This window comes from Callorhinchus milii, unplaced genomic scaffold (assembly GCF_018977255.1).
Source record: "Callorhinchus milii isolate IMCB2004 unplaced genomic scaffold, IMCB_Cmil_1.0 Scaffold9, whole genome shotgun sequence".
Classification (NCBI taxonomy): domain Eukaryota; kingdom Metazoa; phylum Chordata; class Chondrichthyes; order Chimaeriformes; family Callorhinchidae; genus Callorhinchus; species Callorhinchus milii.
Window position 1 is genome coordinate 20,850,049 of NW_024704750.1, and position 23,099 is coordinate 20,873,147.

The 23,099-nt window shown below is 50.8% G+C and overlaps 4 protein-coding genes across 4 annotated transcripts; 1 reads left to right on the top strand and 3 right to left on the bottom strand.

The window, feature by feature from the left end:
• Positions 1 to 594: 594 nt before the first annotated feature.
• LOC103190056 (methyl-CpG-binding domain protein 4-like) lies at positions 595 to 2,333 on the bottom strand. The gene is given in 4 exon segments (XM_007910681.1): positions 595 to 714; positions 716 to 979; positions 981 to 1,241; positions 2,289 to 2,333. Coding segments are annotated over 4 exon segments (690 nt in total).
• oip5 (opa interacting protein 5) lies at positions 2,083 to 7,895 on the bottom strand. The gene is made up of 6 exons (XM_042338225.1): positions 7,813 to 7,895; positions 6,843 to 6,996; positions 5,609 to 5,675; positions 4,498 to 4,620; positions 3,383 to 3,464; positions 2,083 to 2,590 (listed from the first exon to the last, which is right to left on the bottom strand). Exons 1-6 carry the CDS (start codon positions 7,837 to 7,839, stop codon positions 2,444 to 2,446), a joined length of 600 nt encoding a protein of 199 aa, XP_042194159.1. The 5' UTR covers positions 7,840 to 7,895; the 3' UTR covers positions 2,083 to 2,443.
• Positions 7,896 to 7,965: 70 nt separating this feature from the next.
• nusap1 (nucleolar and spindle associated protein 1) lies at positions 7,966 to 18,411 on the top strand. The gene is made up of 11 exons (XM_042338220.1): positions 7,966 to 8,230; positions 10,045 to 10,113; positions 11,310 to 11,489; positions 11,894 to 12,053; positions 13,259 to 13,387; positions 14,351 to 14,463; positions 14,800 to 14,963; positions 15,778 to 15,938; positions 16,938 to 17,042; positions 17,554 to 17,641; positions 18,102 to 18,411. Exons 1-11 carry the CDS (start codon positions 8,120 to 8,122, stop codon positions 18,187 to 18,189), a joined length of 1,368 nt encoding a protein of 455 aa, XP_042194154.1. The 5' UTR covers positions 7,966 to 8,119; the 3' UTR covers positions 18,190 to 18,411.
• Positions 18,412 to 19,478: 1,067 nt separating this feature from the next.
• Positions 19,479 to 22,135, bottom strand: ndufaf1 (NADH:ubiquinone oxidoreductase complex assembly factor 1). The gene is made up of 4 exons (XM_007884855.2): positions 21,571 to 22,135; positions 21,160 to 21,345; positions 20,610 to 20,684; positions 19,479 to 20,427 (listed from the first exon to the last, which is right to left on the bottom strand). Exons 1-4 carry the CDS (start codon positions 22,045 to 22,047, stop codon positions 20,287 to 20,289), a joined length of 879 nt encoding a protein of 292 aa, XP_007883046.1. The 5' UTR covers positions 22,048 to 22,135; the 3' UTR covers positions 19,479 to 20,286.
• Between the last annotated feature and the right edge of the window lie 964 nt (positions 22,136 to 23,099).

The window sequence follows — 23,099 nt, forward strand, 5'->3', positions numbered from 1 at the left end:
AGCCTAATAATAATCCCTTCAAAACCAAAAACAATAATAAATTGGTCATTTTCAATCTACGACTGTTTGTGGGACATTGCTGTGCGCAATTGGCTGCCGCGTTCGCCCACAAATATACAGTCAATTCACTTTGCAGTATGTTCTGTGAAGCGCTTTGGGACGTCCTCCCGACGTGAAAAGCGCTATATCAAATGCAAGGATTATTATTATTATTATTATTAAGGTGAGGGGGCTCTCCAGGATGGAGTTCCGGAGCGCTGGGGCAGGAAGGCTGAACGCAGTTTGTATAGGGAGGTGCTAGGGCATTGGGCGAGGGTCTCAGTTGCCTGAGGGGAGAAGTGGTGGTGGAGGTGGGGTAAAGCTGAGTGTGTCGAAGCACGGATAGGGAGTTTAAAGGACAGTTGAGAGTTGAACAGGACGTCAAGTTCTGCGGTACAGGTCAATGCTGACAGCGCCTGAGGTGTGGAGGTGCTTTGTCTCGCTAACATTCAACTGGAGAAATTTTGAGCTTTTCCAGGACTTACAATACAAGATTACATTTGTAAAGCGCCTTTCACGTCGGGAAGAAGTCCCAGAGCGCTGAACAGTCAGGGATTAGGACCTGAACGGGGACCGGGGTCGGGTGGGAATGGTGGGGGTATGAGGGTGGCCGAAGTAATGTCCTTTGGTTGCGTCAGACCAAGCTTCTTTCTCATGGTTCGCCCAAAGCCAGGCACCGGTACTTGTTCAGTTTGTGATCTTGAGGCTGTACCTCCTTCCACTCTTTGCTACAAAAAATCCGGTAGGAATCGTTTCCATACTTCAAAATGCCACGCAGCACAATCAGCTATTTCCACGGTTTATTCAGGAACTCATCAGGAAATTTGACGATAGCTTTGGCTCTCAGTTCATTTAGGCCGAGTGGTTTCATAAGCTCTGCAATTTCCTTCCAGTCAGCTGCTCGGGCCACTTCAGCACAAGCGTATTGCTCCAGGAACATCCCACACCTTTTTACCAGAGGTTTTGTTGAGAAACATGGTTGCAATAAGAAGCTTCCATGGATCATGAAAGAGCGTCTCTAGCACCAGGTTGAATGGGGATCGAGGAAGCGTCCACTTACTGAATGCTTTCCACCATGGAGGGCTTGGAGCTCCTTTAGAGTATTTCTTAGAAAAGTAAGGAGTGGTTTTCCTCCTGTCAAGTTTTGCTCTTGGATGATAATTCTCTTGGGACACATATACATGTGGAAGTGAACCCCGTGCCTACAAATCACATCGCCGAGTGGGAAAATGTAGATATTAAAGAGAGGAGCGAGAAGAGAGCCTGAGGAGAGACCCTGAGGAACGCTGCACTTGTTGTGGGGCAGGAGAAGCCAGCAGAGTGAAGTAGTCAACAATATCAAAGGCAGCAGAGAGTTTGAGGAGAAGCAGCAGCCGAGAGAGCTGGAAGAGGCAGAGGCAACGGAGCTATCTTCAACCTCCTCACAGTTGGAGAGGATGGGCGGGGCATGGGGAAGTGAGGAAAAGGAGCTGGTTTATGGTCTTGAAGAGCCCACCCTCCGTAGCGGTCTGCAGTCTGGTTCCTGACCGCAGTATTCCAGGGCACTGCTGATGACAGTCCAGCCCATCGGCAGAACTTGGAAGGGCAGACTAGTCAATGGGTGCAGGGAATCCTCCCACTCAGCTCCTGTTAACCCTGCAAGCCGAAGCCCTAATGGGTAGGTTCGTCCTAGCTGGACAAGCAGCGTGAAAGCTTGCCAGACACTGCCGTCTTAGTTGGTTAGACTCCAGCATTTACCCTCAATGCATATTTGGGTCCCCAAGGCTTGGCTCTTGCCTACCTGCACCTCATACTATCTCTTGACATTAAAGATATTATATAAATGTAAATTTGTTGGTTGGTTTGGAGACTGTTTGGCACTGAGATGTTCTGATGTGAAAGGCGCCACACCATATGGTAAAGATTATTCTTTATTTTGATGCAAGTTTTAGCTGTGGGACTAAAGACAGAATGGATCTCTCTGCCAGCCCTGGATTCCGCTATGAGCAATGAGATTTAACAGGTGCACAGCATGAAATAACAGAAAACTATACTAGTTTAAAGGACTTTGCAAAGTAACATATTTATTACCAAACTACACACTGATTATGCCTTTCCTTCACAACTTGCTGAGCCAGCCAGTCAGTCAGTCAGTTCTTTGAAAAAACACATGCTGCAGTCCTGCGCTGCTCAACACCTGAACACAGGCAGTGAGCTGTGTGCCGGGATCACAGAGCGACAGGGCACTTCCTCAGTCTCTGCTGCCTCACATGCCTTAGTGTGGAACCGTCACCGAAAACACAGGAACTTTTCATGAGCCCCTAATACAGTTCTGGGCAGCAGATAACATGATCAAAATAAGCAACAAAACCAGGGTAAATTGCAGAGGTGTGGTAGGGAAACTCCGGGTGGGACTGCATTGTGCTCAGCGCCGGGCTGCACCTGGAGGCTGTTGTCCCTGACCCTGGTCTAGCATGTTGGACGCCAGCCCACTGTCCTCACCAGCCAATTCATCCAACTTCTTCACTGCTGCCATCAGCCGACAATGAGCCACCACAATCTCCTTCTTCAACTGAGAGGAAGGCAGGAGTCAGTCAGCCAGAGTCACACACAAACACACACTGCCTATGCACCACACAGTCATTATATACCCCACACACTAAACTCTACTCCACACAATATTGCACTCCACATACTACACCACACAATACACACACCACACTACACCACACACAGTGCACTACATGGCCTGGGTTATATCTTGATTTAAAGGTAAATTGTGGGCTAGGGAGAGAATCATGATAATAATAAATAATAACCCTTGCATTTAATATAGCGCCATATCACATCTTTGAGACTTCTCAAAGTGTTTCACAGAATATACTGTAAATAGACATTCATAGCACAGAAGGTCATTTGGCCCATCAAGTCTGCACCAGCTCTCAGAGCAAGATGACCCCACAGCCCTGTCTAATCCCCAGACCCCTTCAAGCTCCCCACTCTCTCTCTCTCTCTGTCTCTCATACCCCAGTCTGCTTCATCATCATGCCAAATTAGACCTCGCTCTAAGGACTAGCAATAATGATATTTGAGCAAAGTCAATTTAAGAGGGGCAGCAGATGTTCGCCAGGCCGGAGATGCTGCCACCTAATGGTTGGTAACAAATGTTGGCCCACAAGATATACAAAATTTACAGTATTTTCTGTGAAGCGCTTTGAGACTTGAAGACGTGATAAGGCACTATATCAAATTCAAGAATTATTGTTATTATCAATTCAACAAATTACAAAGCTGCACACTTGACCCCTCTGCTTTCACCCTCAGCTACAGCAAGAACATAAGGGAGAGGATGTACTTTGATTACCTCTCCTAACATCTGAGTCACACTCGGACATTCCAGGTTTAAGTCTGACACTTCCACCATTGAATTGGACTGCAACACATAACTGTAAGAGAAACCGCATCAGATCAGAGTCAGCTGCAATAACAACTTACATTTATACAGCAACCCTCACACAGGATAGTGTTTCCGAACATTATAAGAACATAAGAAATAGGAGCAGAAAAGAGAGAAAGAGAGAAAAAGAGAAAGAAAGTGTCACAATTGGGCGCTCAGCAACAGCAAAGGGCATTGACCGTAAAGCAGCGTTTCTCAAACGTAGCCCCCCGGCCCCCCACACTGGCTTAGGTGTGCAGCTTCCATTGGCCAGCTTTAGCAGCTACCCTGCATGAGGAGTGCTATATGTTGTTAAGAATACAGTGCTGGTTGTGCAAAGCGATAGATTTTATATCGCTCTTAACCACTGAGCTGATTACAAGCTTCCGGTCAATTCTGACCCCCTGATAATGATCATTTTTATTAACATCTCAAAATGATTTTCATTTATTGTGCTGTTCTTGTTACCCTCTATGCAAGGTTTTGTGAAAAAAAGGCTTTTCTCAGATGTGGTTGTCAAATGTACAGAAATAAATGAAAACTATTTGGCCGCACATTGAGGTCGCTCCAAACAAATGAACCACTGGCCTCGACGCTTTTAAAGAGGTAGGTTTACAAGTGGGATTTAAACACGAGGCAGAGGGATTGAGGCATTCATTGAGTTCCAGAGTTTCGGGGCAGAGTAGCTCAAAGCACAGGTCCTGATGGTGGAGCAGGGGGACGAGGCACAAACAGAGGCAGGGGGTGGGGAGAGGGAAGACAGGGACCTGGGAAGAAGATGGAGTGAGACTCGTGGAGTCGGCATGGACTAGTTGGCTTGAACAGCCTATTTCGATGCTGTAACATGTATGTGAATTGAGGTCCCGTGTCTGTCTGTCTATTCAGGTAGATGTTAAAGATATAACTGGAAACTTTCTCCTAGTGTCCTGGCCCAGATACAGAGGAAGAACCCATGGCTGTTTAAACGACTGTAGTCACCGCATCTGCTACCTCCCATTCACCGCCATACACACTCTAAAATAAAACAGTTACTTTGTACTAACCAGTGCAGGCTCTGCTTGAACAGACAGTACAGTCCCCGCAGGTGAGCCAGACTTGATGCGGTGCAGACAGCAACAAACCCCACGGCCTTTTCACACTTGCAACAGGAGAGGGTCCTGTGGAGGCTGAAGAAGACATTAAACAGCAGAGAGCCTCAGAGAGCAAATGCATTTCAAATGACTTCAAACCTGACTTCAAGCATTCAGTGTAAAAGGACCTGATTATCTCTCCGTCTCTCTGATCTAGCTAACTCAGGCTTGCTGCATCCTCCGCCCCACCCACAACACAATCAGTGGCCGAACTTTCCAATTCTACACAGCTAACCTCTGGGACTCCCTGCCTTCCTCTTCAGCTCATCCCCTTTCTATCTGTCTTCAAGTCCTGCCTCAAAACTTCTCTTTGCCTATGCCTCCTTCCCGCTGCTCGGCATCCACATCAGCATTGTACAGCGCTCCGAAATGGTATTCTATGCAAAGCTGTTGATGATGTTGAAGCTGTTTGTGGGCCAACCTGGCGCAGTGGTAGCACTCTCGCGCCTGAGTCAGAAGGTGGGCAGAGGAGTGGGGATGGGTGGGCAGGGCAGTGGGGATAGATGGGCAGGGGAGTGGGGATAGATGGGCAGGGGAGTGGGGTTCATACTGATAGTTTTTTAAAAAAGTTATTTAATTTTAAATTAAATGTTTTTGTGTTTTTTTATTCATATATATAAAACACCCTTCACACAGGATAATGTCTCAGAACACAGAGTGTCACATACAAATAAGTCATTTACAACCTCCCTCACCCGGCCTCGAGTCAAATCATCAACTCTCAAACCTCGGCGCATCGTCGGTGCTACTCTGTGAAAGAATAATCTATTCAGACCCATTGAGCTATGCCCCCACACACACATACTCCACCTCTTTACATGTCTATCTCATTGCCTTTGAAAACTGATGGATCCTTCCTCATCCATCACACCCGACAGGATATACCTACCTGGGATCAGACCGTTGCTCCGTCCCCCTAACAGCAGGAACTAACCATTCGAGCTCTGGTCAATGTGATTTTGAGTCAGTGCGGGTGGGTGAGGGGTGGCACGGGGGGAGTGCGATTACAACTTGAACCACTCACCATTCACACGTGGGGTCGACAGAGCCTACTAAGATGTGGGGATCCAGGGCCAATTGGTCACTCACATCTGCAACCAAGATAAGCAGAAAGATTTTCATCAATGGAACTGGAATTGGGGGAGGGGATAGATGACGAAAGCATGGTCAAACTTTGTGGAAAGCTAAGTGGGAAGAATCCCTGCCCCCAGTCTGCCCCTCCAAGCCCTGCTTAGACTACCGAGATCACCACAGACAGTTGACTTGATTCTGATTTTCTGTTGCCATATTTATTTCGGATCCAGTTCAGCCGCCAGGAAACCTGCTTCCCCCCCCCCCCCACCACCCCCGAAGTCACTATTTTTCACGAGTCATTGCTTCACCAGCTGGACTTTAAACTTCCTCCGAATGCCCCTTCGCTCAGCTGGCAGACCTGCTGCGTGTCGTCTTGCATCACTATCTCTGGCTATTCCTTCAGCTACTGCCCCACCAACATCTGGAGCTTCCTGCTTCAATAATAATAATAATCGTTGAATTTGATATAGCGCCTTATCACGTCTTCGACAGGTCTCAAAGCGCTTCACAGAATATACTGTAAAGTGAATTGACTGGATATTTTGTGGGCGAAAGGCAGCAGCCAATTGCGCGCATCAGCGTCCCACAAACACTCGTGTATTGAGTGACCAAATTATTATTTATTTGTATCCTTCCACATCACCCTCCATCCTCCCACCACTCCACCCTTCTACTTCCTACCCCCCCCCCCATCCTTTCCACTCTTCCTCTTCCCCCCTCTGTATCTATCTTTAAATCCCACTTTAAGACTTCCCTCTTTGACCGGGCCTATGGTCATCTCCCCTTCCCCACTTGCTTGGAGCCCAACCCCATATCTATACAGCGCTCCCAAACGCGAGCCTGCATGAAGGGCGTTGTGTAAACGCAAGCTGCTGTTAATAATAATAATAATAATCCTTGCATTTGATATAGCGCTTTTCACGTCGGGAGGACGTCCCAAAGCGCTTCACAGAACACACTGCAAAGTGAATGGACTGTATATTTGTGGGCGAACGCGGCAGCCAATTGCGCACAGCAATGTCCCACAAACAGTCGTGGATTGAAAATGACCAATTTATTATTGTTTTTGGTTTTGGAGGGATTATTAGCTGCTGTTAAAGAGCCTGAGCACAGCCACGTCCTGGACTGACGAAACCTCCTGTTGTCCGTGTCGGAGCCCATCTCAGACTTAACTGAGCACTTACCGAGAAACACCAGCACATTGAACGATGAATTGGAGCCGCAGTACTGCACGGAGTCCGCCAGCACAGTGTTGCAATTCCGGCACTGGAAAATCACACAGTGCTCCAGCTTCAGCATCCCAGCTGGTGCCTCTGGAAAGCCCGAGCGGTCAGGAACCTGCAATCACACCCCAGGCTTGGCTGTCAGATCAGTTTTGGGGCGAACTAGATGGATCTTGGTCTTTTTCCGACGATGTTTCCTCACCCCCCCCCACCTCCCGCCTCTCACCCCACCCGCCGCCCTCCCCTCACCGCCTCCCTCCCCTCACCGCCCCCCGCCTCTCAGCCCACCCACCCACCTCCCTCCCCTCACCCCACCCACCTCCCTCCCCTCACCGCCCCCACCTCTCACCCCACCCGTCTCCCTCCCTCACCGCCCCCCGCCTCTCAGCCCACCCACCCACCTCCCTCCCCTCACCCCACCCACCTCCCTCCCCTCACCGCCCCCCACCTCTCACCCCACCCGTCTCCCTCCCCTCACCGCCCCCCACCTCTCACCCCACCCGCCGCCCTCCTCAGCCCACCCACCCGCCTCCCTCCCCTCAGCCCACCCGCCTCTCACCCCACCCGCCTCCTCCCCTCACCGCCTCCCTCCCCTCACTGCCCCCACCTCTCACCCCACCCGCCTCCCTCCCCTCACCGTCCCCCGCCTCTCACCGCCCACCCGCCTCTCACCCCACCCACCCGCCTCCCTCCCCTCACCGTCCCCCGCCTCTCACCCCACCCGGCCCCTGCCTCCCTCCCTCCCTCAACCACCCCACCGCCCCTCAACCCCCGCCTCCCTCCCCTAACCGCCCCCCCCTCAACACTTCACCTCCCGCCCCTCCCCTCAACCCTCTGCCTCCCGCCCCACTCTTCCTCTTCCTTCCACTCTCCCCACTCCTCCCCACTCCCCTCCTTCCCACTCCCCCCCCTCCCCCCCACCCTGGCTCACAGAGTGACCGTTGATCAGAAGCTGCATTCAAACGGGAGATCCCGCGCTCTTGTGGCCCGCGCTGATTGCTGGGCGCGCACGCCAATCACCGCCTCCTCCCGTCCCGCCGCTACGCCCTGCCGATTGGATGAAGGGGGACGTCACTCAGCGCCCTCGGCACCTCTGATAGGCTCATCTGGGGGAGGGGCAGAGGGGCGGGGACCGGATGCGGTTCCTGACCAATGGGAGGCGAGAGCGGACATTCAAACCGGGTGACAGTTATTGGAGACGCGGAGAGTGAGTGAGCGCGCGCGAGAGAGGCGTGGGCATGGACAACAACAACATGGGGCGTGTGGACCCTTCCCAACGGCTGGACAGCTTGAAGTACGTGGAGCTGCAGCATCTGGCCAAGACGCACGGTCTGAAGGCCAACCTGAAGGTGAGAGCGGGGCTGGGCTTGGCCGGGCTGGGCTTTGCTTGGCCTGGCTGGGCTTGGTTTGGCTGGCTTGGCTTGGCCAGGCTTGGCTTGGCTTGGCCAGGCTTGGTCTGGCGTGGCTTGGCCGGGGTTGGTCTGGCTTGGCTTGGCCGGGCTTGGCTTGGCTTGGCTTGGCCGGGCTTGGTCTGGCTAGGCTTGGTCTGGCTGGGCTTTGCTTGGCTTGGTCTGGCTGGGCTTGGTCTGGCTTGGCTTGGCCGGGCTTGGCTTGGCCTCTGGTTTGCGAGGCCACTGCTCTGAGCGCCGCGCTGCAGCGCTCCACAGTTGTCGTTCAGCTTCTCTTTCCCCTTCTCCACCGTTGTGTGCCCCTCCACCCCAACCCTTCTCTTTGACCGTGCCTTCAGCTCCCCTCTCGACTCTCTTCCCCCTCCTCGCTCCCTCCCTTCCCTCCCCTCACCCTGACCATTTCCCCCCTCCTCGCTCCCTCCCTTCCCTCCCCTCACCCTGACCATTTCCCCCCTGCTCGGGTCATGACCCAACTGTGCAGCGCCTTGGGACGTCCTCCTGACGTGAAAGGCGCTCTATAAATGGAATCTTGTTGTTGTTGTTGTTGTTGCCCTCCGCCTCCTTTGATCCCAACCCCCAGCTCGGGTCCAAGCCCTCGACCCTAATCTTATTTGGTCCGTCCTCCCCGACATCCCAGAGCCGGTTAGGATTGACACATAAATGCAATGTGTTGTTCAGGTGAATGGCAATGGTCTCCCTTCACACTATTCAAAAGAAGAGGAGAGAGAGTTCACAAAACTCAGTCACTGTCACTTTACAGTAAATGGTGCCAAGTGCTTTGAGATGTTTTGGGAATATAAGCCGTTGTATGAAATACCAGGATTATTGCTGTTTGAAACAAAAAAAGGCAAAACGCTGCAAAGCACTGGCAATCTTAAATAAAAGCAGGAGTCTCTGGGAGCATTCAGCAGGTCGGGCAACATCTGAGTCCTCCAGCTCAGTGTTAGAGCACTCGCTTTGCAAGCGAGACACCCGGGTTCAATCCCCGGCAGGTCAGGGCGAAACCTTGGGCAAGTTTCCTTACTCCACAGAGCCTAATAATAATCCCTCCAAAACAATAATAAATTGGTCAGTTTCAATCTACGACAGTTTCAATCTACGACTGTTTGTGGGACATTGCTGTGCGCAATTTGCTGCCGCGTTCGCCCACAAATATACAGTCAATTCACTTTACAGTGTGTTCTGTGAAGCGCTTTGGGACGTCCTCCCGACGTGAAAAGCGCTATATCAAATGCAAGGATTATTATTATTATTATCCGTGGAGGGAGGAAAGTGAGTTCATGTTTCAGGTCCATAACCTTTTGTCAGAACTCTTGTTTGTTGTTATTTGGCTTGGCTCCACTGCATTACAGTGAATACCATGAGGTGTTTGGGGATCGTGACAGGTTTTGTGCTAGGAGGAATGAGAAAAATTCAGTGGGATAGATGGCCTGTGATAAATGGTCTGTTTATCTTTGATTTGTTTAATGTATGAATCAGATACTTTGTTGTATTGATGTACATTTTTAATTTATATAACACGGGTGTGACATCTACGTGTCATTTTTCTCACCTTATTTGCTGAAATAGAAATGCACAGAAGTCTATAGCTCTTTGCTACTTCACCTAAAGGGATTTTTATTGATTCACCCCCTGCCTCTGAAGCAGAAGGTTGTGGGTTCAAGCCCCATGTTGGAACATGAACTCCTTCAGTTTGAAGTGCATTTAATGCTATATGTGTGTGGTCTTTGACTCTTCCATTTTGTTTTGAACAGGCTGATAAATTGGTAAAATCTTTAAGAGAATATTTTCAACAAGAGAGAAAGAGGGAATCCATTCAAGAGGTAAGGATGTGAAAAGTAAAGCTGTGATAGTACTTAATTTTGATGCCGGTTTTCTGCACCAGGATAGTAAATTCAATAATGTGTCCAATTCTAGCTGTTATAAAATGCTGTATAAAGAGGATAAAGTCTAACCTCGCTGAAATTTCTCTCAATGGTCTCCTTCTCCGCAATGTTCATGTGTGGCAGGTGGAGGGAGTCCTGTAGCTTAGAGATTAGAGCCCTCTCCTGGCAAAGCGAGAGGACCTGGGTTCAATTCCCAGCAGGGCGAAACGTTGGGCAAGTTTCCTTAATCCACATGCCTCTGTTTGTTTACCCAGAGGTAAATAGAAATCCGGTTGTTAGTCGATTGGCGGATCGCTTTTCCGGGTGTAATAATTTCTTCAAAATAAATTTTAAAATAATTAGTCGCTCAATCCACGCCTGTTTTGGGGACGCTGTTGTGCGCAATTGGCTGCCGCGATTTGCCTACAAATTATGCAGTCGTTCACTTTACAGAATATTCTGTAAAGTGCTTTGAAACATCTCGAAGACACGATTAAGTGCTACATGAAATGCAAGGATTATTATTTTGGTTCCACCAGACCCGGTGATAGTAGTCCTTCAGCCGAGATATTAAAGCAAGGTGCCCTCTTCCTGTTCAGGTGCACCCTACTTGAAAAGAGGAAGGAGTTTCTCTGACCCGGCTGACAATCCCCCAGATACAATTCACTTCATGGCTGTTTTTGGAATGTTGCTGTACACAATTTAACTGTGTTCACTTACAAAATAAAGTCATTACACTTTGCAATAAATGCTGTGAGGTGCTTTGAGGCATTTTACATTTTATAATAATAAGTCTTGCATTTGATATAGTGTCTTACAACTCGGTAGGACATTCTCAGGGTATTCTGTAAAGTGTAGTGACTATATTTCTAAGGCTAATGTGGCAGCCATTTTACACACAGCAAAGTCCTATAAACAGCCATGAAGTGAATGAGTGATTTAATATGAGGATTGAGGATCAGGCCATGGTTGTCAGTAATACAGTGCTGTATCAAACGCAAAGGTTGTTGTTGTTATAGTGGGTTACATCCACTGATAAAAGCTGAGGTCATATCCTCCTATTGGAGGGCCAGCTATTCACCAGAAGATCAGGCAGGTGTAGTTCATTGTAAGCAGCTGTCTATCCCAAGCCCACCAGGATCTTGTCTTTCCAGGATGCTGTAACCACTCCTGCCAGCAATGGTACTGATGAGGAAACCATGAGTGATGCAGAGGGAAAGGAGGATGGTATTTGTGTGACTCAGCGGCGAAGTGTAGAGAGGCAGCTGAGTGCAGGGCACACAGACAGTGCCAATGAAACTGCTGCCACCGCACACCCACCACTACCTGCTCAGGTAACAGCGTGCTGCACGGTCAGAGTGGGATCAGGCTGAGCTCTGCTGGGAGGCTCATGGAGTAGAGTGCTGCTGCTGTTTTGTTCCACTCTTAGCAGTGTACAGAAACAAGAGGCAGCTGGGACCTTCTCCAGGCGAAACGTTAAACCAAGGTCCCCTCTGGCCCTGACATGTGGACATTAAAGATCCTCCAGCGCTATTCAAAAGGAGCAGTGAATTTCTGGACAACAATTAACCATTTTATAAAAAAAATTATCATTCACTTCATGGCTGTTTGCGGGATGTTGCTGTGTGCAGCTTGGTTGCTGCATTTGTCTAACAAAACACATAGTTACTGCACTTTACATTAATCCTGTGAAGCTTTTTGGGATGTCCAAGCCTGACCCTCTGTTTAAAATGACCAGGAACCCTTGGTCGCCTCGCCCGATCGGGAAGGATTCAAGATGAAGAGAAGACAAAGGAAGAGACTCTTGGCCATTGAGGTAGTGAAGCCTGAAGGAACACCTGGCCTGAACGGCTCAAATTCCCCATCTTCACACGCCAGCAAGAGGGCCAGATGGACCGGTACATGCTTATTTAATCCCTTTAACAGCATTCTGAGGCTTTCTGAATGTGATCGATGGATTGCCTGAAACCAGTTCAGCCTGGCAATGTCAGTAGCACTCTCACCACTGAATCAGTTGTGGGCTGAATCAGCCCATATTTGGCCTTTAAACTTACATTCCAGGCTGATGCTCCAGCACAGTGTCGGGTCCTACATATCTGTCGGAAAAGAGGAGAGATTTCTCTGTCTGTGTCCTGGCCAGAAATGTTTGTGGCTCATTGCTGTGTGCACATTGGTTCAATGCCCACACATAATACACACCGTCACCAGTGGAGGATTATTACATTTTAGTGTGCTGTTTGCTGAATGTGTGGCTGGGAAAGTGGGAGCTATGTATGGCACAGTGAGCCTTGCCTATGCATTAACTGGATACGACCCCGGTGTGGGTATCAGGACAGCAGGGGACTTTTCTCTTTTCCCTAGCCATGTCCTGCAATAGACAATGAAAGCTGACTGTGACAGCCTGGCAGAAATAATAAACTAGACACTAACTCATCTAACGGGGAGTTTAGGAGGAACTTCTTCACACAGAGGGTGGTGAGAATGTGGAACTCCCTGAGGTTGCAGCAGAAACATGACCATATTAATAATAATCCTTGCATTTGATCTCAAAATGCTTCACAGAATATACTATAAGGTGAATTGACTGTATATGTGAAGTGCATTGAAACGTCTCAAAGACATAAGGCAGTGTATCAAGTACAAGTATCATTATTAAGTTTCAAAGCAGGACATTGTGTCTGTGCCCACACTGCCTCTGTCTTTTAAGTCCTCATTTTTATTAACGCACTTCCTATCTCGATCTCTCGAATGTTTTGCTGCTCAGCTGCTGACCCAACTGTACTGAGCCGCCCTCTGTAGCCTGGTTCCTGGGAATGAGCAGCCTGAGAGTGAGGAGCTGCCCTCTAACCTCTCCCTGACTCTCCCCTAACGAGTCCAAGCCCTTCCCCAGCTAAAGATAGTTGTTTGTCCCTGTCTCCCCTGTCGTGGACCTTCTCGGTCTCCTCTGTTGTAGCTCAGTCTCTTAAATAGATTTTTACCATCTCCCCAATTGCCTGCTGGTAATTGGATTGAGGTGTTTAATAAATGCATTTATCGATAAATGTTGCTTATTCTTTCTTTCCCCTGCCCCATCACTAAATAACTGGTGCTTTCCTTGTTTCAGACACCTCTAGCAATTCTAAACCTGCTCTTCTGAGAGGCAAGATCCCTCGATATGTAGGAAGAGCTGACAAAGCTGCATTAAAGGCTGACACTCCAAGTGGCAAAGCTGGGCTGAAGGCTGGCACTCCAGGTGAGAAACATTCTGTTCTGAAACTATCCATTGATTGTTATCAGATATTATTGTCCTGTGTAGTGTTAGGGTTATGCCAACTTGTGTATAATTTGTGAGTCCAAATACCTTGAAAGTCGGGGTGTGATGGGAGAGGAGATGCGAAGGGATTTGGGGGGAGAATGGTCATTAGGAGGGGGGAGGATGGTACATTAGTAATGGAAATGTGATCATGCCAGGCCTTACTCTGGAAAGCTCATTTTGATTTTCCAGGCTTCCTTTCCCTGGCAATATGCCCTATGGTGCTCCCTGTGCCAGTAGCTGCCTTGAAAATTGCATTGGGCACTTTGGCTGGTTGCTGCAGCTAGTTATTCCTCACCACTAAACCTGGTTAGGCTCCACTGGCTCCCTGTCACAGGCCCACATTGATTTCAAGATCCTCGCACTTAATTACAAATGAATTCCCACACTATTACTTCCCTACCTCTCTGACCTACTTCCACCCCATTCTGCCACCTGCCCCTTCTATTGTCTGACTCCGTCCGAGTTCACATTCCAAACCCCTCTATTCCGCCATCAGCGGTCGTATTTTCACACTACACCCCGAGACTCTGGAACTCTGCTTCAATCCCTCCATCTTGCCTCCTTGCCCTTCTGCAGATCATAGCTGAAGACCTTCCTTTTTGATTGTACCTATGGTCACCTCCCCTCTCCCCAGCTCCGTATCATGCTCCTCAGCCGCACCAGCAGCCAGTGTGTGTGTTGTGCTGCTCTGTGGGCCTGAAGGTTAAACATTCCACGTTGCATTGGCTCCTCTAGACTTAGTCTCGTCTGAGGCAGAAACTTGTGAGTTCCAGACCCATCGACATTGTCAGAGGGCCGTCCTTTGGATGAGACATTTGTTAACGGAGTAGGTGCTTGTGCAGACACTGACTGCGCTAGGTAGGCTGCTCTGTCTCACCTTGGCTGTTCTGGCCTCCGCAGACTGGAAGAAGATTCATGAGGCCAATTTCAATAAGATGGAGTCGATCGACAAGTATGTGGAGCGAAAACGCAGGCGCATCGAGGCCTTTGGGAACTCGATCAAACAAGTCAAGGTGAGTGAGTGAGTCACAGCGTTTCACACCATCACTGACAGAAGTTAGACACTGTCCTCACACACAGGGCAATGGTAACTTGGAATTGTCTGCCACAAACCCCAGTTTGATGGATGGATTTTGGTGTTTGTGTGTAAGCTGTTATTCCTTTTGTTAGATGTTGGCTGAGAAGTCTGTAACACTCAGAGTAACGGAGATGAAGGTTCCAGACAGCGATGTGAAAGTGAGGTTGGGTTTAAAATGTCCCCAAACCTACTATTGAGACCATCATAAGTCACGCTGAGGTTGGCTGCAATGTCCCACACTCCCCTCACATTGCTCTTCTCTTGTTTTCAGCCTGTGAGTGGCCCGGAGCAGCCGACCAAAGCTCTCCCAGTACTGGCAGAGCGTCGGCGCTCACCACGCACCAGCAACTCCATGGTCACCGGCAACGCCAGTAACACTGGTGCCAGCTCCACCTTCAAGCCTTCCATCTTCACTGTCACTAAAATGAACGTCAGGTAATGGCCTCACCCACTCTCAGCATCAGCCTAAAAACCCATCTACTGACTGAAACAGCCCTACCACAACATCAGATTCCACCCTCCCCATCACAGCATCAGAATCTCCCTTTTCATCACAGCACCAATCTAGAAAAATGATTAATGACCAGAACAGGTTGTCTCCCCTGTGTGACAGGCACTGGATATTACTGGTGCTTGTTTTCTGCTGTGTGGGGTCACTGGCCTTTGGTTAAGTGCTGAGAGCTGCCTGGCTGTTGGATGATTACTGCTGTATGACATGGAACTGCTTGAGGTCCTCGCCACCTGGATGGGTATACACTGTAAGCTGTGGACATAATTACAACCGTGCATTTGATAACATGAAAGTGTCTCCCGGTGCTTCACAGGGAATTGCTGTCCAGTGTAGTGACTATATTTGAAGGAGATCCTGTACAAGACAATTCATGTTTATGCAGCACCCATCACAGTGGTAGGCTGAGCAGCTGAGCTGGGGTAGGGGTAATGATAATCAAATCCATAGTCAAAGAGAAAGGTCTCGAGACAAACCTTGAATGAGGTGAGGAGGGACTCGGAAGGATTCTGGGATGGTGTTCCAGTGAGGGAGGCAGATAGGCTAAACGCCTGCCCACCAATGGTGGGGTGGATAGAGAGGGGGACACAAAACAGGCTGATGTCTACTGAGAGAAGGTAGTGACCAGATCAGTCTGGTTCGTGCAGGTCAGGTCGCAGAGAGGGTGGGGCAAGACACTGGAGGGATTTAAAGGTGAGAACAAGGATCTATCCCACATCTAACTGTAACTGGTGGTGTTAGATTCACAGCTGCTACTGAAGGCAAGGAGAGCAAGCTGTCTCTGATCAAGACTCCGGCGAGGCGATCTCCCCTCACACATCCTGTGGACACACCAGGCAGCTCACAGCGGCGAAAGATCAAAGACTCTGTGCCCAAAACAAACCTGCCCAAGACCTCTGAAGGTGAGTCTGGAAATCGCTGTGGCTTCGCTTCACAGCTGCCAGTTGCTGCTGCTCCTGCGCTAGGGTTTGGAGAGGGTGCAGGAGATTTACAAGAATTATACCAGACATGAGGGACTTCAATTATGTGGAGAGACTAGAGAGGCTAGGATTATTCTCCTTAGAGCAGAGAAGGTTGAGGGAAAATTTAATTGATGTGTTCAAATTTATGAGGGGTTTTGATAGAGTAGATAAGGAGAAATTGTTTCCTCTGGCAGGTGAGTCTGCAAATAGAGTACATAGATTTAAGATAATTGACAAAAGAGCCAGAGGGGAAATGAGAGATTTTTTTTACTCCCAAGAGTTGTTGCTGTCTGGAATGCATTGCCTGAAAGGGTGGTGGAAACAAATTTGACAGTAAATTCAAAAGGGAATTAGAGGAAAAAATGTGCAGGGCTATGGGGTAAGAGCGTGGGAAGTGGGACCAGTTGGTAGCTTTTTCAAAGAACAGACATGATGGGACGAATTGCCTCCTGTGTTGTAAGATACTATGATTCTCTTAGCATGGTTTTCATTCCTGAAACCTGTGGTTACTAGCAGTTGGGTGAGCGACATCTGACTCTCACTGATCTGGTTCACCCAAACCACACTTGCTCCCATTCACTCCTGAATGGTGTGGGTGCAAGCCCCGGGTTGGGTGTAGAGCTGACAGTCCAGGCTGGTATTCGTCACCACTTCCTGGGCATGAAACCTTAGTCAAGATCTGCTCAGTGTTCAGGTAGATGTTACAAATCCTACGACCCCATCGGAAGAGAGAAGAGTTTCTCCCTGTGACCTGGCTGACAATCCCCCCAGATAAATTGTGTGGGACTTTACTGTGCACAGTAAGGAGATCTTATCCCGTTTTCTCCACACCCACAGTGACTCCAAAGCCAGTTGATCCACATGGGGGTAGTTAATGTGAATGCTTTGGGTGTTTTCCACATGGGGGAAGCAGTGTAACCTCTCCTTTCATTCTTTTAGGGATCACACCATATACGTTCTGTGGGAACGCCACTCCCGGCACCAACAAAAAGTTTGACTTGAAGGAGAGCCTGTCTCGCCCACTGTCCTACCAGCCCCACAAAGGTCAGTGTCCCCACTTCCTGCTTCAACCTCGCACCTGGGCTTTGGCCTGAGAATCTTATCAGTTTAATCTCACTCCCCATGCTGCTGTTTGCCCCATACCATCTATTCCTGCTCCCCACACTGCTGTCACGTCCTCCTGACATGAACAGGGCTTTACAAATGTATTCCCACTCCCCACACTTGCTATCCTTCTTTTACATATTTATCTCATTCTCATCCATCAGCTTGATCAGGCCTATATTTTCTCCTACTCTGCACGACTACAGCACAGGAGAAAGCCCCTTGTGTCTGGCTCTTTGAGAGTGGAAAACCTTCAGTCTGTTTTCTCCACAGCAAATCCTTATCCATCCCCAGGTGTTAGTCTGCACTCTGCTCTCTGGGTCAGAAGGTTGTGGGGTCAAGTCGCCCGTTGAGACTTTGAGCTCTCTGTCTCTCCTCTTTTCTTCTTCCCTCTCTCCGCTTTCTCCACCATGTGAACAATCACACTGAAGCCTGTCATTGTGCCTCACAGGCAAGCTGAAACCCTGGGCCGAAGCCAAGGAGAATGTGAGCAGTCACTCTCATTGCAAGGATTACAAGCAGCTAAAGTTACAGACCAGGTGAGTCAGGGACCAGTCACTAACCTCTGGTGAATCTCTTCTGCTCCAGGTCAGCACTGAGCTGCCTCTCTGGGGGCGGGGGGAGAGACAGGTCCACATATCCATTCACAAAGCTCCCTGTGCAAACTGAATCCAGCGCTTCGTGTGCGTGGGACTGTCAAGACTGCCTCGTGTAAAGGGTGGGGGAGTGCCCTGCCAAGACTGCTCCCTGTGTGTGTGTGTCTCTCCCTCAGCCCCTCCATCTTGCCCCCCACCGCCTCCTCACTTTCAAATCCCGCCTAAAGACCTTCCTTTTTGATCGTGCTTATGGTCACCTCCACACTCCCTCTCCCCCTGTGAAGCACTGCGGGTCCCTACCCTGTGTGAAGGCGCCATATAAATGCAAGTTGTTGTTGTGGTGATGTGGCAGGGGGTGGGTGCTCGTATGCCAAGGCTTTGCTGACCAGCTGTTTGCTCACAGGGCGGAGCGGCGTGAGCAACATGTGGAGGGACGGAAAGAGAAGAAGAGGCGGCTAGTGGGTGCTCGGCGGGGGCTGGTGATGGCCTGAGGCTCTGCTCGGATCCACAACGTGTAGATATGTTGATATTTGCCATTGACCTCTCTCTCTCTCTTTTTTACAAAAAACTTGGAAGTATTTTGCAATGGAACTGTCTATTTTACATGTTGATCAATGCTTTTGATCTCCCCCTGTTCTTGCTGTTGAAACTAAATGTAGTCGCGCTTTTGTACTCTGTATTAAAATTTTCACATTAAAAATATCCCAAAAAGATAAGTTACGCTGGGCTCATTTCTCCTGTGCCAACAGCTGGTGGTGACAGCTGGTGCCTAGAGCACTGCCTGTGCCTGGCTGCTGAACAACCTGATAGTGCCGCCCCCCCCATCCTCTGCCTAGGATACCCCTACTCACCCTTCGTTCAATTTATGAAAGGTTTAAAGTGATCTGTAAATGACATTTCCCCTCGAGGATAACCCGTGCTGGGTGCACCTCAGTTAAGAGTGCTGGATTCAGGTGTAGGAATGACAGTGTGATGAGCATCACTGGCACCCTCTTTAAGGCTGCTCGAACACCTGGGTTAATGCGGCCGGTGAGACCAAGCTTCTGTTCCATTCCCCGACGCCACTGGTTTCTCATCACACAGGATACAGTTCACGATCCCGGTCCTCGCCCTTACCTCCTCGACCCCCTACCAGCCTGCAGGCACCCTCCACGCAGCAAGCTCCAGCCTGCTTCATGTCCTCCACCCTACCATTGGCGGGCAAGCCTTCAGCCACTCTGCCACCTTCAAGACCCATCCCTTTGACCGTGCCTTCAATCACCCACCACCTCACTGCCCTTCACCGATCCTGACCCCCAGCTTGGGTCCGAAACGCTGATTGTCCAGCACCTTGGGACATCCACCCAACATGAAATGCGCTACACAAATGTAATTTTGTTGTTAGTTATTGGCCGGGGAGGAGGAAGGAATTGGTCCCATCAGTCAGGTTAGAGCTCAACTCAAGTATTTCACACAGAGCTCCTTGACGACGTGGAACTCTATTGTGAGCAATTGGCTGCTGTGTTTGCCCCCAAAATAGTCACTACACTTTACAATATATTCTGTGTAAAAGAGGGGGGAGGTCCGATGCGAGATAGGATGAGGTGCTGTATCAAATGCAAGGATCATTATTTTTTCCCGACTTGGCTGAGCTACTATGTTAAGATGTGAATGTTGCTGCGTTGAACGGGAATAGCACTGCCCCAGGGGACAAGCCACTCCTGGGTGCCTGGACTGGGTGTCTGCATAGCAAAGACAGCCGCCACGTTTGCCTGCAGAAGAGGAACAGGACTGGACAGGAGTCAGTGAAGCAACAAAATAAACTTTATTTCTTGTCCTTGCACCTGTGAGGCACCAACCAGATGAGTGAAGGCTTCACTCACGTACGCGGGGGCACTGCAGGGGGCCACAGGATGACAATGTGGCACTGTGCGAGACCTAAGCCTGGGGAGGTAACAGGCTGCAAGGTGAAATGTTTAACAAAAGAATGTCAGAATCAAATCAACCCTCTGTGATGGTCTCTGGTCCAGTTCCTGAGCCAGATTCGTCTGCAGTATTCTAGGCACTGTTGATGAGTCCAGCCAACCTGGCTCATTGGCAGAGCAGTCACTGGGGGCAGAGTCAGCCCACTCAACTCCTGTTATCCCTGCCAAGCCAAAGCCCTAACAGATAAGGTGGTCCTAGCCGAACAAGCAGCAGGGAAGCTTACCTTACAGTGCTTTTAATGGCAAGCTTTGTGATTTTAGCTAGTTAGACCCCAACAGTTACCCCAACACACACTCTGGGATTCCCAAGCCTCGCCTCTTGCCAACCTGCACCTAAATCTTTCTGGAATTAGATAAGCAGAATCTGTCCCTCCAGAGAGAGAGTGCACATTCCAACAATCGATCTCTAGCATTTCCACGTGAAGGTGGGATAGTTGGAATTCCCAGTCTGGTTTGGGTATTGTGAAGCAGGGTAATGGGTTTCCATGTGTGTCAGATACCTGGCTGATCCTGGTGATGGATATCTGTGTCTGTCAGGCATCCAGCTGATCACTGTGATGGTTTCTGTGTGTGTCAGGCATCCGGCTTATCAAAAAGGAATTGTGTGCCCCTCTCTGGTGGAGCTCAGACCTCTGGGTTGCGTTTGTAGCTCTCGTAAGCAAATGTCTCTGTGTGCGCCCGGTCGTTACACACTCCAATGAAGTCGATCTCCAGCTGGAAAGGGCCGTCCACTTTGTCACCCAGTGTGAAGCCGATGGTGCTGATCTGAGGTGGAGGGGGAGAGAGAGCGCACAGGCGGCAGTGAGAGAGCATCACTCAATCCTACCCCCATAGTTAGAGCGTCGCTCCGCCCCCCCCCCCTCCCAGGTCCAGCCAACACAGTGAGAGCTTTACTTCCCCCACCCACGGCGAGAGCGCCGCACCCCCTCCTGAGCCCCCATTCGTACCTTATCCAGCCACAGGGGCTGCTGGCTGTCCTGCACTCGGCCACGACTGGACAGGAAGAATTTGGAGAACGGGATCTGGGGGTGAAGCAGGAGGAAGGTCAGAGCTACGTTCTCTTCACCACGATCAGCTAGTCAGGACACTACTGTGCTGGGGGGGGGCACTCAGCAGTGCTGGATGTTTGTCAAATGACTAATTCATGCCTGTGTCTCCTTGCAGCTGGCTCCAAGGTGACCTGCCTGACAAGCGAATGTCTATGTGCTAGCCCTCTCTGTCTCACACACACACACACACACACACAACACTCTCCCTCACGCACACCATGCCCACCCTGCCTCACACACACTGCCCGCCCTCTCTCTCTCTCTCTCTCTCACGCACCCGCCCTCCCTCTCTCTCGCGCACCGTGCCCCCTCCCTCGCACGCACCGTGCCCCCTCCCTCGCGCGCACCGTGCCCCCTCTCTCGCGCGCACCGTGCCCCCTCTCTCGCGCGCGCCGTGCCCTCACGCACCCACAATGCCCCCTCTCTCGCGTTCACGGTGTGGTTGTACCTTGACGTGCTGCCAGTACGGGCCGCCGCGGGTGAACAGGAAGTAGTTGTAAAGGTCGTCCTTGTGATGGGAGAAGAACATGGCGGAGCTGATGTTGACCATCCATGGCCGCCCGTCGCCGCGCACACACAGGTGCAGGGTGTTAAAGCTGCTCCAGTCGTGGTGCTTGTTACGCTCGAATGCAGCCTGCAGCACAGACCTCCAGTCAGCACAGCCCCTCGTGCTCTGGGAGCTCCTCAACAACAACAACAACTTGCACCCCACAAGCCGGGCATTGTCAGGGCAACAGGGCGCTGCGCAATCCGAGAGAGGCCAGCACCCAGCCCCGCTCTGCACTCACTCACATAGTAAACCCGCCCACTACCCCAGCCCCTTCCCCCCCACACACCAGCCCACCACTTGCCCACTGACCTGCAGCTCCCGGGAGCGCAATGTGCAGTAGCCGCTGTAGCGAGTCTCGCCGTCACGCGGCACCTCCACACACAGCTCTCCGGATAGCAGCGCCGTCTTGCCGTTGCTGCCCAGCGTCAGGTCCACCCGGCTGCGGCCGCCAATCTCCTGGTCACAGGACACCATCCACTGGCGGAGGCTGTCCTCGCCCCGGAACTGCCAGACCACGCGGGTCTGCTCCAGCAGCAGTTCCCTTAGAGCCCGGCCCCCCGGCCCCTGCAACGGCTCCATCACCTCCTCCTTCAGCAGCCCCAGCTGCTTCCTCACCCCCTCCACCCCCCGCTGCAGGCTGAAGCTAAACCTCTTCCAGGGGGGCACGTTCTCGGGGGGTGAACCTGGCCGTCGGTAGGCACGGCTCAGGGCCAGCCTGGCCCAGGGGGACAGCCGCCCCCACAGACACCCAAACAGCCAGGATCTGTGCAGGGCCAGCGAGGTCATCACCAGGTCTCCCTCTGATCACCAGCGACAGGCCGCACACACAGCCACCAGCCTCACACACACACACACACAGAGCCTCACACACACACACACACACACACACAGAGCCTCACACTCTCACACACACACACAGCCACCAGCCTCACACACACACACACACAGAGCCTCACACACACACACACACAGAGCCTCACACTCACACACAGACAGAGCCTCTCACACACACACACACACAGCCACCAGCCTCACACACACCAGCCTCACACTCTCACACACACACACAGAGCCTCACACACACAGAGCCTCACACACACACACACAGAGCCTCACACACACACCAGCCTCACACACACACACACACAGCCACCAGCCTCACACACACACAGAGCCTCACACACACCAGCCTCACACACACACCAGCCTCACACACACACACAGAGCCTCACACACACACAGAGCCTCACACACACACCAGCCTCACACACACACACCAGCCTCACACACACACACCAGCCTCACACACACACACCAGCCTCACACACACACACCAGCCTCACACACACACACCAGCCTCACACACAGCATTACACCAGCCTCACACACACACACCAGCCTCACACACACACACCAGCCTCACACACACACACCAGCCTCACACACACAGAGCCTCACACACACAGAGCCTCACACACACACACAGAGCCTCACACTCACACACAGAGCCTCACACACACACACACACACACACACAGAGCCTCACACACACACACAGAGCCTCACACTCACACACAGAGCCTCACACTCACACACACACACACACAGAGCCTCACACTCACACACAGAGCCTCACACACACACACAGTGTCTCTCACACACACATCACACACACAGTGCCTCACACACACACAGTGCCTCACACACACAGTGCCTCACACACACACAGTGCCTCACACACACACAGTGTCTCTCACACACACACACAGAGCCTCACACACACACACAGAGCCTCTCACACACACACACAGAGCCTCACACACACACACACACTCACA

Bases quoted from the DNA above. Each gene is read 5' to 3' on its own strand.
- oip5 (XM_042338225.1), bottom strand. From the start codon at position 7,839: ATGCAGCTTCTGATCAACGGTCACTCT. The intron at 6,997-7,812 runs GTGAGCCAGGGT...GTGTGATTGCAG, and splicing joins TTCTGATCAACGGTCACTCT to GTTCCTGACCGCTCGGGCTT. The intron at 5,676-6,842 runs GTAAGTGCTCAG...TCTTGGTTGCAG, and splicing joins CAATGTGCTGGTGTTTCTCG to ATGTGAGTGACCAATTGGCC.
- nusap1 (XM_042338220.1), top strand. From the start codon at position 8,120: ATGGACAACAACAACATGGGGCGTGTGGACCCTTCCCAACGGCTGGAC. The intron at 10,114-11,309 runs GTAAGGATGTGA...TTGTCTTTCCAG, and splicing joins AGAGGGAATCCATTCAAGAG to GATGCTGTAACCACTCCTGC. The intron at 14,964-15,777 runs GTAATGGCCTCA...TGGTGGTGTTAG, and splicing joins GTCACTAAAATGAACGTCAG to ATTCACAGCTGCTACTGAAG.
- ndufaf1 (XM_007884855.2), bottom strand. From the start codon at position 22,047: ATGACCTCGCTGGCCCTGCACAGATCCTGGCTGTTTGGGTGTCTGTGG. The intron at 20,685-21,159 runs GTACAACCACAC...CTTCACCCCCAG, and splicing joins CGTACTGGCAGCACGTCAAG to ATCCCGTTCTCCAAATTCTT. The intron at 20,428-20,609 runs GTACGAATGGGG...CCTCCACCTCAG, and splicing joins AGCCCCTGTGGCTGGATAAG to ATCAGCACCATCGGCTTCAC.